Genomic DNA, 13,661 nt, shown 5'->3' on the forward strand with positions numbered 1-13,661 from the left:
GTAGCATTAACTAAATATCATAATAACCCCTCATCAACAACACTGCAGTGCCTCGCAAAGTACCATAAACTTTCCACACTCATGCTGCAACCACAAACCTCAGTGTGTTTTTATTCTGAATTTATAAGACAGACCAACACAAAGTAGTGGATAATTTTGACCTGGAAGGATGTTTTTCTTTTTTTTCTGCAAGTAAAATTCTAACTTTAAAGCAGGGTTAAGTAATAAAAAATCCATTTTCTGAGAGTGGAAAGAGTGCATTACTCTGGGTGCGAAAACACCAATTGTACGTCACCCTATATACACCATCCTAATCAAGAACTATTGTCCAGGAAAACGTTATTAATCATTTGACAATTTGTTTGACTGTGATGCTATGGGGAAGCTTTTCTTCAGCAAGAACAGGAAAACGGGTCAGAGTTGATGAGAAAACAGATGGGAGGCAAATGCAGAGCTATACTGGAAGTAAATCTGTAACTGCATGAAAATGGCAGACTAAGGTGGAGGTTCAACCCTAAAACTACTTGTGGGGCAAAAAAATAAGAACACAAAATTTATAGTATTGTGATGATATTGGTTTACAAAAACATTCTCGTCTTTACTTAGCAACAGGAACAGGATTTAGGTCAGTACTCCATTAAAGAGCTTTCTGCATTTGGCCAAATTTAATGCATTTTTAAATACTTATCTGCATCAACTACATGTGCTGTAGGGCAGATTTATATAATTTTTTAGTTGTAATTGGAATGGATAATGTTTTTATACAGAACTGATTCAGGGAGGCTTAATACAAATTGGCACCACACATTTTAGTCTGTCATTTGTAAAATAATAATCATTTCCCTTTCACCTCGAAAGCATGCTCTACTTGGTATTACCATCACATAAAACCCCAATAAAATAAACATTGTGGTGGTAATGTGATAATGTGTTTAAGTGTTCAAGGTAGCGTTAATACTTTTGCAAGGCTATGTTGATTATACCAGGAGTATCAAATCATCAACATGTCATTTGTTGAGTTTCAGTGCGTTTGTGTTGTTTTCATTTTATTGATGCAGGATTTATTAGCCTGAAGGAAAGAATATGTGACATGTGATGCAAAGAGGTTTCACATCAACTTTTCAGGACATCCAGTAACCTTTGGGCATTGTTTGAGAACTCATGCATCAATCCACACACACACGCACACACACACACACAGCAGAGGCTTCCCAGCAGTGATCTCTTTATGCATCTGTCTGTGTAGAGGAGTTTGCTGGTAGAGCTTTTTATCTTCCTTCTTTCCTGATGGATGTGTCTAAGAGCAATGAAAGCACTAAAAGACACAGCTGATACTCTGAAACTATGGTTGTACTTTTACTAAAACATGAAATTTAAACTGAGAATACTGCAGTAAGAAATTTAACTGCTTAAAAATAAACTAGCAGCCACAACAAAAATATTTGGAAGGAAAGAACAAATTTTATTCACTATGATTTTTAATTATCTGGAAAGTGTTGCCAACTTTCACTTTGATTAACGTCCAACAATTACATTTTCATGACTTCTTCCTTTATCTTACCGTGGATTTTTATTGTTGAGACTTAGTGCAATTTCATTCACAGCATGTGGGTGTGACATGACCATGTTGAAGCCATACTGAAACACAAATATAATGGAGACAAAGACAAATAGCAGATTAAAATAGGGCAGCCTTTAAATATTATTGTACATGATAAATAAGGTATGGAGGGACAGCAGGGGAGCAAATTGAATTTAGCTTCAAATAGATGGTTGTGCTTCAGCCTGAAAGGTCATGTTGTCCCTGTAGATAAAAGAAAGCTTACCTGATAGTTCATGATGGCACGTAGGCACATGATGCAAACATGGACGTCGTCCTTTTTACAGACAAGTCTGGAGTTTTTCAGTGTTCTCCTGCTCGGCAGTGTGCTGCAGCTATAAAACAAACAAAAAAAAAAAGATTGAAGAAAAGTTGCTAAAAAGGGAAAATAGTGCATGTGTTTCTAAACGGAGTGTCAAGTCGGTTTGTGTCTGAACACGTGTAAAAAGCCTGGATAAGCAAGAGAACAGATGCTATTTGTAAATGAGAACAATAACCCAGCCCCTTGTTCGTACAGAGAGGCTGTTAAAGCGCCAAGCCACTTTACAATACCACAAACAACGGCAATATGATCTACTGCCACATACAGGGGCCACAAGATAGTTGCTTTGTTTTAGCCTGATGTCCTTCACTTAGATATCAATCACAGCTAACATAATAGAAGCCAGTCATTTGCATGCAGCACGGTGACTGTGCAACTTTACGAGGACAAAAAACAAAAACTAGGCTTCTGAGACGACGCAAGTACTGATCCAGTTAAAGTAAAACTGTTTATTTGCAAACTTTACAATCACAAGTTTCAATTTCCAAGTCCAAGTTCAGTAGAAAAACATTTCTTCAGGCGACAGTTTGACATGCTGATTCCTGTCAGAGTCCCTGCCTGTAGGTAAAACTTATCAGTGAGTCACAGCAGTTTTTTTAAAGAAGGAGGCAGCAGATTTCAGATGAAGATGGTTAATAAGTCATCTTAAAGCCTGCTCTGACACATAAACATCATGTGTTAGAGTTAAGGGAAAAGTACCTCACAAAACCAAAAATAATCAAAATCACAGCTGCATATTGGACAAGTTACCAAAAATAATACAGAGGAGTAAAAAAAGAAAGGTTCCCCTCCCAATTAATCATCTTAACAGAGGTGAAGTGGAACTAAGAACAGGAATAAATTCACAGGAAATGAACGTGCTTTGACATGTCTGAAAGAGTCTTTGTTCTCTGTTCTACTGAGCAAATTTATACCTTACGAGAATAAATAAAAAAGGGAATAACTGCAACAAAATAAAAAACAATTCAATTGGCTGTTGTGTTTACAGACTTCTGTTCATAATGAAAGCGAAAGCAGAGCACAGTCAAAACATTAGTCATTCATATTCAAGAGATTCAAAATCAAGCACTAATCTTATAAAGCAGAACATCAACTTTGACAGTTGGTTTTAACTGGAATTGAACTGAAAAACACAAGGAGGAAATTATGAATCATGTCAAAACAAGCGTAATCATACTAGCGTGTAAAGGACGTAACTGCATGAATCGAATACAATTGAGCTTTAAAAACAAATGATAAACCTATGTGCACTATATAGGTGACACATTGTTGGAACATAACCGCAGCTTTCTTACACCAGTTGACTCTGTGTTGGAGCAACATAGTAAAGTTGCCCAGCACAATTCTCCAGCTATGGTAAAATATACATTGTGCCAAGAAAATGAGAGTGCTCAATCAGAAACGTAACTGCTGAGTGATCTAAGTGAAACATCATCACAAAAATAATCTAGACAATGTCGGATGTAGAAATGGTGTCACTTTACTGTAGACATGACAACACAGTAGCTTTTAACTTCAATGTATTGAACTGAGATTCAATAAAGGCCTATATGTAAATGACTGAGGGACAAAAAATCTTGATTGACATGCGAACCAGACAAATTAATAAACAAGGTTAATGTGCTTTGTGAAAAATCTGATTCATGTTCTGGAGAAGGACAAAAAAGTTTCAACAGAAAAGATTTTTAGGTTTATGTGAGAACAAGTAAAAAATATTTGCATTTTCAACAGTGCAGACTGTATTGAGTAATAACAGTTTAATTTGTGCCACATGGAAAAACCAAACACTAGAACTACACTACAGGCTATAAGATACAGGGCTAAGATGTCTACATGTTGCTAGCGAACTCCTAACTCCTCAGACATACCGTCTCATCTGAGAACACTTTGGACAGTTCAACGAACCCGGCATCCTACAAGAGGCAATTTGAAGAAAGCAAATAAAAATGACTTAGTTTGGCTTTAATATGCCAGCCATAGATTATTTTAATACTACCTAAAAAGCAAAAGGTAAGTATATTCTCTGTCTAAACCAAAATACAGAAACATTTCTAGAAGCGATCTGTAGTGGCCATTTGAGAATCTAGGTTAAGTTCTGCACAGGAATGTCATTCAAGGAGCAACACAAGCAGCACACAAACAGAAACAATGAGTACAGAACAAACCATTTACTCCAAGAGAAGCAGAGCTCAGTCACACGAGAATGAGGAGGACTAAGAGGAGGGAGCAGGTTGGGAGTACAAATAATTCACTTTCCTGACAGAAACAGCAGGACAAATAAACCAGACAGCTCTAACAAGGTATAATAAGCTATAAAAGGTATAATATAAAAGGTATAATAAGGAAATGGTGCTGTGTGGGGATGTATATGTGAGCGGCAGCCTGTGGACGCTGCATTTTGTGTGTTTATGTGTGCGTCTCAAGAGGGAACAGGGAAGTGGCGACCTGCCTGCTGTCGAAGAGTGGCGGACAAAAGAGCAGATGACTACTGATGAAGACGGGGACAAAAACAGAAGAGACAGTCAAGACAGCTGAAGACACTGATCATTTTCGCATACTGAACATACTCCAGAAAAGTGACACAAGAGAACCAACACCATTTACTTAGCTGACTAGAACAAGACAAATAAAGCACCAGAATGAAGTGGTGGAAACCACTTTTGTATTGAGGTTTTGTAGGTAGCTGACGGACATTCTAACAATCGATCTTTGAATTATGTCATGTTAAAAAGCAAACTTCACATTATTTCTTGCTGTGTTTTTTGTGACAGACCAATAGAAAGTAGCAACAAGGAAATCATTTGCATTTGTATTCATCCCATTTACTAAGACAAATGTTCAAAAAGTCTGTTTCTGGATGTGCACAATTTTGGTAGAAACTGTCACAAAAGACTTCAATGTATTTGCAGCAACAGATAATTTTACAACACATCTACTCATATCTAACATATCTAGGAGATAAGACTCCATACTTCATATTTTTACTTTCTACTCTGTGTTGGTCTATCACACAAATACCACTAAAATAGATTGTTTGTTGGATTAACATAAGAACATTTCAGGAAGTTTAAGGGGGAAAAACTTCTGCAGAGCAGAAGTTAGACTTATCTTTGTCTGACAGTCTTGAATTAATAGTTGTAATAAAGTGTGTAAAATATGTCTTACTATATATACTGTATATATATATATATGACATATGTGTGTGTCAAACTGACACAGAACAATTCACTATGAATTGCCTAAATATTATTGTAGTGCAAAGGTCTCAAAAGTTCATGTGGCAGTTGACTTAGTAATGCTCTTTGTGTACGAAGTGCTCAGGTAAATCTCTTCAAATTAAGGATTAGAGGCAACAGACGTCAATATGACTTCTGAACTGAGAGAATAAAGCCATGACAGCAGGGATTAGAGAAATGATGCATGAACAAGTTGGATTTGTGCTTCAAAGTGTATATTAGCCAGGGCCTTGTGAATAAACAGCAGTGAAATCCTGTGTACTGAGGATTTGGAGTTAGTTTGGTGTTTATAAATATTGGCCCTAAAAGAAAAATGACCTACAAAAAAATCTAGTGTGTCGCCTGAAATATTGTCAGTCATGTGTCATAATCATGAGTTTGGCCAGCCACAGTCAAAAAACAAAAATCCATACAAAAAGGTTTTTTCCCCCTTCCATGTGTTTTAAGCCATTTAAAGTCTTAGAGACCCCATGACTACACAAAGAGGCAGCTGAGGCATCATAAGAAATGTGTGACTTCTCAAAATAATCACACTGCTTAAGCCAAATGCTGAAAACAGAAAATGGGGAAGGAACACAGTTGCTGGGTAACTTTGCCACCATCAGGTAAATGTAGAAACGCATGGTAATGTTTGTAGTACCGTAACGTGGAATGCCGCCCGCCCCGAGTGATGCCGTTCCCCGTGATGTGGGCTGGCAGGGTACCCCCTCCATGCAGGTCCTCTATAGACCGACTCCAGGTCTTGGACTTGTCCATCATAACATCTGCATTGTTTTCCAAGCAGTCACCATCATAACTGGAAAATGAGACGTAGATGAGTCAACAAGCTGTGAAAAAAAACTTTCCAATTGTGAAAAACACTTTATTTTGCTATTATTTAACAGTCTGAGCCACAATTAAGGACCACCCAGAGACTTGCTATACTTTGGCTGAAGCAGTAGATTTATTCTCTAAATGTTACCATAAATGTTACCAGATTTTAAAAAAACAAACAAAAAAACAGCTTTGTTCAATGTCAGTACTGTTGCTGACTAGTTCAAAAGAAGTAAAAAGCTATCAATGGAGCTAGTATTTTTCAGCAAAACGTTTTACTATGCAACATTTTTGGTTGTCTGTTGTTTTTAGAGCTGTACACTCTGAACGGTGATCACTCAAGCATAAAATTAGCAGCGTCAGAGTCTTTTCTGTAGTGCGTCTAATTTAATGGCTTTCATTTGATCTTCTTTTACCTTTCGCATCTTCCCCTTTGGCATATTTGTTCTTTTTTCTTTTTCTTTTTATTATCAGATCATTTTGATAGTGTAAAAGCTTGTGGCAAGAACTTTTGAAGGAAAACTTATTCTTACACCTATGATGCCTTTTGTCATCTTCCAATACCTTTGTGGCCAAAATTGACGCACGCCAAAAAACCCCGAAAAAACAAAAAAATATTATTGTACATCAGCATTTTTTCAGATTTCTTTTTTTTTTATACTTTAGGCTTGATTAAAACTGCTAAGCAATCAGTTACCTTGAAGATTATAACACTTTCATTGTGAGTTTGTAATTCTTGACAGGATGTTTGAAAAATCAGAGATAAGCAACAAAACTGATTTGATTGCATTATGTAATATGTACTGCCAAAAAATCCTGTGTGCAAAATTTCCCCACTGACTTCCATTAAAATCTTTTTTTCCTCACTGCTACGACAACATAAACCTTATGAGACTGTTAAACTTTTTTAAAAAGGTGAGATGTTTGACCTTTTTAACTGTATTAACCAAAAACTTGGAATTCAGAATTGTTGCCACTTCTATTAGAGGGTAAATACATCCAAATATAAATGAATGACAACATAGTCAAGTTTAAAATGATAATATATTTTGACGAGGGTAAAGGATTTTTAAAAAAATGTTTGAATTGTTCATGCATTGTGAGCTTAATGTTGAAAACGCTGATCCAAACAATAGTTGAGGTGTGGCAGGTGTCTGAATATAATTTTAAAAATGGTTGTTTATCAGGTGGGATTGCTAGTAATTTTATAATTTTATCATTTCAAACGTTAAAGGAACATCTAAATTAAATTTCTGCCAACTTGTTTTGACCAAAAAAAGTTAAAATGTTTTTTTGTTTTTAATCACTGGCTTCTGATTAGAAAGTCCAATAACCAAAACATAAACATTTTATCAAGTTGTCATATAGGCCATGACATGTCAAAGTCTAATGACCCAGCGGTGACGCCACTGTGGTTTTGTGCGTTTAAACATGTGAAGCTAAACAAATGAAATGTTTTGTTGAAGTTGGTAGCGGCTAAGGTATTTTATCCCACCAAACTTATGCGCTGCTCCAGCACTGTATAAATGTAATATTACAGCCAACCTCTATAATGTGGACAAACCATAATCACACATGCTGAAGTCAAGTGATGAATTTCAAATTAAACAAAAAAGGCCACCAGGGCTTGAAGAGGGACTCAAGGAGTGACTAATAATCACCCAGTCAGTTCGTGAATAGCAGCATACGGCTGCTATAATACACAATCTGTTAGCGACGGTCAGCGAGTGACTCAGTGTTTCTGACTGCAGAGACGGTGGAGCTGGCGCTGAGTGGAGAGGCATCAGCGTCTGTAGAATAGCAGCGTTGTGCTGGTTCCTCTGAAACACTGTTGCCCACAGAGGATGCATGTAGGGACTTACGTGACAGCGTACTGCGCGAATGAAAGGTACTCCACCAGCACATCTAGGCCTTTGTTCTCTTCATTTAAGAACTCCCTCACCCACCTGAAAACAAGCAAATATAGAAGTTTATTGCAAAATAAATTTGCCAATGAATTGTTGTGACCATCAATTAAATTTTAATGGACATTTACAGAAATAAAAGTGTAACACAGATATTTTGGTACAATTACAGGAAAGTGTAACAAAATAACACTGCTAGGAATTAAAAGTTGCTGTATTGTTTTCTTGTAGAACACTTTTGAGTTTCTTCTATTCTGGAGACTTTCTAATCAGGTCTAGTTCTGGTTTTCTGATTTTGTATGAGTTCTTAAGATCTTTAATGCATGATAGAAAATAAACACATTAAAAAAAGTTGATCATATTGTACAGTTGAGTTCCAAGAATGAAAATGCAAGTTCTTTCTTTTAATGTATTTAATGAAGAAAAACTTTCAGAAACCAAATCACTGATTTGGTTTCTGAAGAAGGGTTGTTCCTTTTTTCTTGCTATATGACCCAAAAGGAGTCATTTTAGCTTTTTCAAATTTGATGTTACCTATTATGCTGCCTAGAATTTATTACATTTTTTAAAATAAACAATTGAAAATAAGTACCCTATCTTCCAGAGCAGTAGATGAATTCCACATGCAAGGATTTACTCAAACAGAGACATTCACAAAGTGTGCATCATAACTGAGCTAGCCTCTCTTCAAGCCCAAAAGACTTGCAGCTGTAACTGCATCAACGGTGGTTCTATAAAGCATTGACTTAGGGTGGCTGATTACAAATATATGCCACACTTTTCAGATTTTAAGTTTTAAATTTTTCATTTATTTATTTTTTACAACTGTGTATCATTTTCTTTCCCTTAAAAATTATGCACTGAGATTATGATTATGATTATGTAGCTGCATCTTGATTGGCCCCCATGTGGTGTGACTGCATGGAGCTGGACAATCTAGTATGAGAGTCTGGTAAACTGGTGCTAGGCAGGGCCATCGTCTTAAAACAGACTGACGGAGTGGCTTCGTTGCCCATATGGTGGTCATTACCACAAGATGCTGACAACCCTCCCATTCTCCACATGTTGGTGACCACAGTGCAACATGTTGAGCACAGGCAAGCAGGCGTGGAGCCAGAGTCAGCGTCAGCAGAGCACGCTCGGGGACAATCCGCCCATTATGCGCAGCATGATTGATCAAACTTTCCGTTTCACCTCTGAAAAGAAGCAGCAATTATTCACTGTGTCAGTGGGTGACATTGTTGCTCCGTTTCAATCAGCAGCTCCTGACCTCTCCATGTCCCTCCCCCGCCTCCGTGGTTAGCTCCTCATTTGTCCAACAGAGACTGACTTCATGTAATCTTGTTTTTCAACACAACATCTTTAAAAAGAGTTCATCCTTCTAAACACTGGTTCAGCTGCTTTGCAACACGGGCATCGTCTGCGGCTGGAGTTGTGTTTTGGTTTAAAGAGCAGAATCGGTGTGTAAACAGTCTGTAGGAGTGCAAGAGCCGCTGCTGTCAGACACATGAGATAATCTCAGAGTGTGGGTGAAACTGACAAATTGAAGAATATATATGTGTGTGGGATGGAGGAAAAGAGAAAAACAGAGGGTTTAGGAGACAGTTTAGACTGACTAGTGTTTTTGCTGTTTCAATAGTCTTTGGCCACCAAATGCTTTCTTGGCTGCATCCTTCAAGATCTGCTGCTACCACCTACTTAAAATGCTCATCTGGTCTTTACCAGGGTATACATTTACTTAAGGCTAATTACAAGTCTCCAAAAACAAAGAACAGATTCCAGACTTGCAATATTTATTAAGCAAACATGAAGACAAAATGGAAAAATCATCAGTAAACCCAGTGATTCACCAGCAGAAGGGTTCAATGACATCTACAGCTAAGAGTACGGCAACTAAAATCTAATAAACCCGCCTAGTTCCAACTTCAATGCAAAAGAAGAATATCTGCTCACCTTATAGTTTCTCCAATGCTTTCTAAAGTCACTTTCTCAGCATTTCAATCAGGTTGACTGATTAAAGGGCCATTGTAACATGTTTTCCAGGACATTTTGTTAAAGATTTGCTGCTGTGTTTGGAATCAACAAATAGCCTCAAATTTGATACTTAAACACTGGAATTCAGAAAAAATCAAGGTCGACTCGGTGAGTACAAGTTGCACAGGTCATGTGGCTGTGAAGCGAGTGTAAATTATGAATCCTCCACCACTGAGCTCAATACGCTTTTGGTCACTGCCAAACACATGGTGCTGTGCATCATGACCAAACATCTCTTTTTGGTCTCATCTGCCCAAAGCATATCTCAGTCCCTGTCTTGTGGTTTATTCAGAGACAACTCTACAAGCCTTCTAGAGACTTACTTCTCCTGTCTCATTCAAAGAAACCAAACTTATAAGATCTTTTTCAAATTTTACTGTCAAGAATTTAAAACCTGATGACCAAACTGAAGCATACATTGGGTAAAATGCGACTCTTAGGGGTTTTGTAATATCCGAGAATTACACAGTCTTGCTTCCCTGGGATGTTCACTGTTGGGAAGGCCACCAACAGTCTCAATGTTTCTCACTTGTGAAAATTATTTTTCAATTACTAATGATGAACTTTGAAGAATTTGAAAGTGAATTTGTAGCCTTTCACTGATCAATGAGAAGAAACAGTGGCTTGTTCAACGTAATTGCTGATGTCTTTCTGTCCTGACATTGTGTTGACCAGTAGGGTTCAGAACAAGAAGCTGCAAAAAATCCAGCTTTCATAGAAGTGATTACACTTATAATCCTGATAATCAGTTAATTATAGGCTTTTCGATCTAATGAAAGCAGTAAGGGTTTATTTTGGTTTTCCACACTGAGATTTTTATAATTTTGACTTCATTTTCTCTTAATGAGTACTGACAGCATAGCATCTGTTGTGTGTATTTTTATGTTTGAGGTTAGATTTAAAAATTAGAAGTGCCTCTTATGTGTAAAATCTTAAAATTAGAAGAGTGTGTCATTTCTTTTTTCTAGAAATGTAATCTTCAGAGTCAATCACATGTCTTTTGTTTATAAATGACTAACACAAAGTCATGTTTCTTCCTGAGTAAAATGACTACTACATTGTGAGAAATATGATTGTAGTGAGAAAAAATGTTTAATCTGAGATAAGATTTAAGAGCTCTGCTATAAGCTGCATTTAAAGGTTTACTTTCTGTTCTGGTAGTGTTTGTCTTGGTAATGCTCATAACTGTGGTTGCTAAGGACATACATTCCCCATTTTCACAGGTTACAGGATTCCTGCAATTTTATAATGTAAAAAAATTCAGACTTTTCCAGGCTGAACTTTTCAGACTCAATAGTCTTTCATTTCAAAGTATAAAATGAGACCTGAACAAGAAATAAATGAAAGAAAAAAAACTAATGAAAGGAATAAAAAGAGGAAACAAAGGATACAAGGAAGGAAAAAGTTCTGAAATGTACATATTTTTCAACATTCTTGTTTTATTTTTTTTCATACTTACCTATGCCTGGAAAAACTTTGCATCAAGTTCCAGACTTTTTTTTAGGACAAACACTATTAAAAAACACAGACGCAGACATCCCTTGTGTCTGTAAAGCAGCATTTCTTTACAACTATAATTGGAATTTGGATCCAACATATCCCATCATGCATTAGGCATCATTAGTAACACACTCATCACAGCCCATGGAGACGCAGATGTGTGATCTAAAGCATGAAAAAACACTGAGACTCTCAGTGAGATATTGATCTCTGCTCCAGTCTGACTGTACAGCTCTAAATCTGTATCTGCTGCCACGGGTTTAGACTTGTTATCTCAGAATACCTAACATAGCACATAAATGCACTAGTGTTTCATCTATTGTGAAATCATCATCATCTATGTAGCAATATCCACATTAATATCTCATCATCGGAATCATGCACTGAAATGCTACGGTGGCGCGGCCAAACTCCAGCAAAGAAAAAATGTGTTTTCCCTCCAGAGGCTGCTCATGTGTCAGCTGCTCCGAAACAATCCTCCGATTCATCTTTTCTTCGCCGCCACATGGCTTTCGGTGTAATATTAGGTCACAGCACAGATAGGAATGATACAAAAAAGGGGGGATCTGCATCTCCTAGTGTCTGGAATGCCAGACGTTTCCCCCCTTAAATCGAACATAATCAGACACAAGACGCGTTTACTACACAAACTTCAGCACAGTCAGTGACTCACCCTATATGATTGGTCCGCAACGAAATTTCCAGTTCTCTCAGGACTTGGGTGGATTCTTGTACCCGCCGTCTGAATTTCTGAGGAAGGAAAATAAAATTGGGGGGGGAGGTTAGATTTCATCGTACCCTAATAAATCAACATGTGGTAGGAACATAGATCAGGGATATTTTTTTTGGCCGAGGGGGGCATTCTTTTCTAAAAAGAAAGGTCAGACAAACACAAATACAGATCTACTGAAGTGAGAGTGAGGAGGGAGTTCAGCACGTACTGATTATAAAATCCAAGGATAAAAAATGGGGGCCGAGTCGTTCCTCAACAGAAAAGAAGCTATTAACTAGGCTATTAAAGATGAAGAGCTGAGTCACTGGAAAAAAGCTACAGTTTTCTTGTTTTCCTTCTTTTTACCTCAATTTTATAGCTCATACAGTCAAACTCTCAACTAAAGTCAACCCTGTAAAAGAAAAGTTTTCCTGACACCATGATAAACCATTTCAACACTTTGTCCACTTATAACGTGATGTACACAATTTAAAATACTAAATTTGTCAAAGCACCTTTACATTCAGTTTGAATCAGATTTTCAAATTTATTGATATGTATTGATGCTCTCATGGGACAAACTCCGGAGAAAAATTATGCTTTGGGATCTAAGAAAATTGATCCCAAAGTATGATGCTGCCATCACCATGTTTCACTGTGGTCATTTTTTTTCCTAATAATCAAGTGTAAAAACACACCTTGCTACTGTAAGTATCTTAAATAGTGCTAGTTCAACTACAATAAGCCCAATCTTGTTATTTAAAGGCAGTAGATTCCGTCTTTAAATAGATTCAACACTCAGCAGCTACGTAAACGAACAGAGATTCTCAGGTTTGTTACTCAGGCTACAGCTGCTCTAAAAACCTGAAGACCACGCAAAGGTGAGACCCAGCTCCTGATCGAGACAAAAAAAAAAAAAGAAAAATGAATATGAGTGGAGGATTCCTATGTCCTTTTTCTCCCCCATTCTGACTCAATAGTTATCTGCAAAACTGTGGACAAGAGGCCGTTTAGTCTATTACACAACCACAAGAACAAAACAAGCTGAGCAAATGACCCGAGGCAATCAAATGGGCTGTAACGTAATGAGGAGGGAAAAATCCCCACATGAGACAGATTGAAACCTCTTCATAATACAGAAGAAAACCTAACTGAACTTTGATAAAGAAAATGTTATATCATGAGCTGTTATTTTTACAGGAAGCCATGTTTTTATACGTTTGTCACTTACATTTTAGACAATCTGACAGGAGAAACAGGAAAACTGTAAAATATTATGGATTAGGGTTTAATTATACATTCAATTCAGGATAGGGTAAGATGAGCTGTAAAAGCACAAAATCTTAGGTTTTTTTTTTAAATCTAGTTTCCTGTTCAAATATCTTTGAACACTTGAAGACAAAACTAACTTACAAATAACTTTTCAGCAAGATACGGTAGCTTGGTTTAAGTAAAAAATTCCTTAATGTTGTTGAAAAATGGCAGATTATATCACTTATAACATGGGAAAAGTGTCTTATTATAAGTGAAATAATATTCC

General features: G+C 37.0%; 1 protein-coding gene across 5 annotated transcripts in view; it reads right to left on the minus strand.

Annotated features, from left to right (window-relative positions):
* fmnl2a (formin-like 2a) overlaps window positions 1-13,661 on the minus strand; it is a 61,496-nt gene that overhangs the window by 19,436 nt on the left and 28,399 nt on the right. For all 5 annotated transcript variants that reach the window (XM_028024456.1, XM_028024457.1, XM_028024455.1 and 2 more), the window contains exons 4-8: window positions 12,083-12,159; window positions 7,834-7,917; window positions 5,799-5,954; window positions 1,827-1,935; window positions 1,562-1,638 (exon numbers count right to left, since the gene is read on the minus strand). In XM_028024456.1, coding sequence (XP_027880257.1) covers window positions 1,562-1,638; window positions 1,827-1,935; window positions 5,799-5,954; window positions 7,834-7,917; window positions 12,083-12,159 — 503 coding nt within the window. The remainder of the gene's footprint in view (window positions 1-1,561; window positions 1,639-1,826; window positions 1,936-5,798; window positions 5,955-7,833; window positions 7,918-12,082; window positions 12,160-13,661) is intronic.

The sequence above is a fragment of the Xiphophorus couchianus genome, chromosome 7 (assembly GCF_001444195.1).
Source record: "Xiphophorus couchianus chromosome 7, X_couchianus-1.0, whole genome shotgun sequence".
NCBI classification, from domain to species: Eukaryota; Metazoa; Chordata; class Actinopteri; order Cyprinodontiformes; family Poeciliidae; genus Xiphophorus; species Xiphophorus couchianus.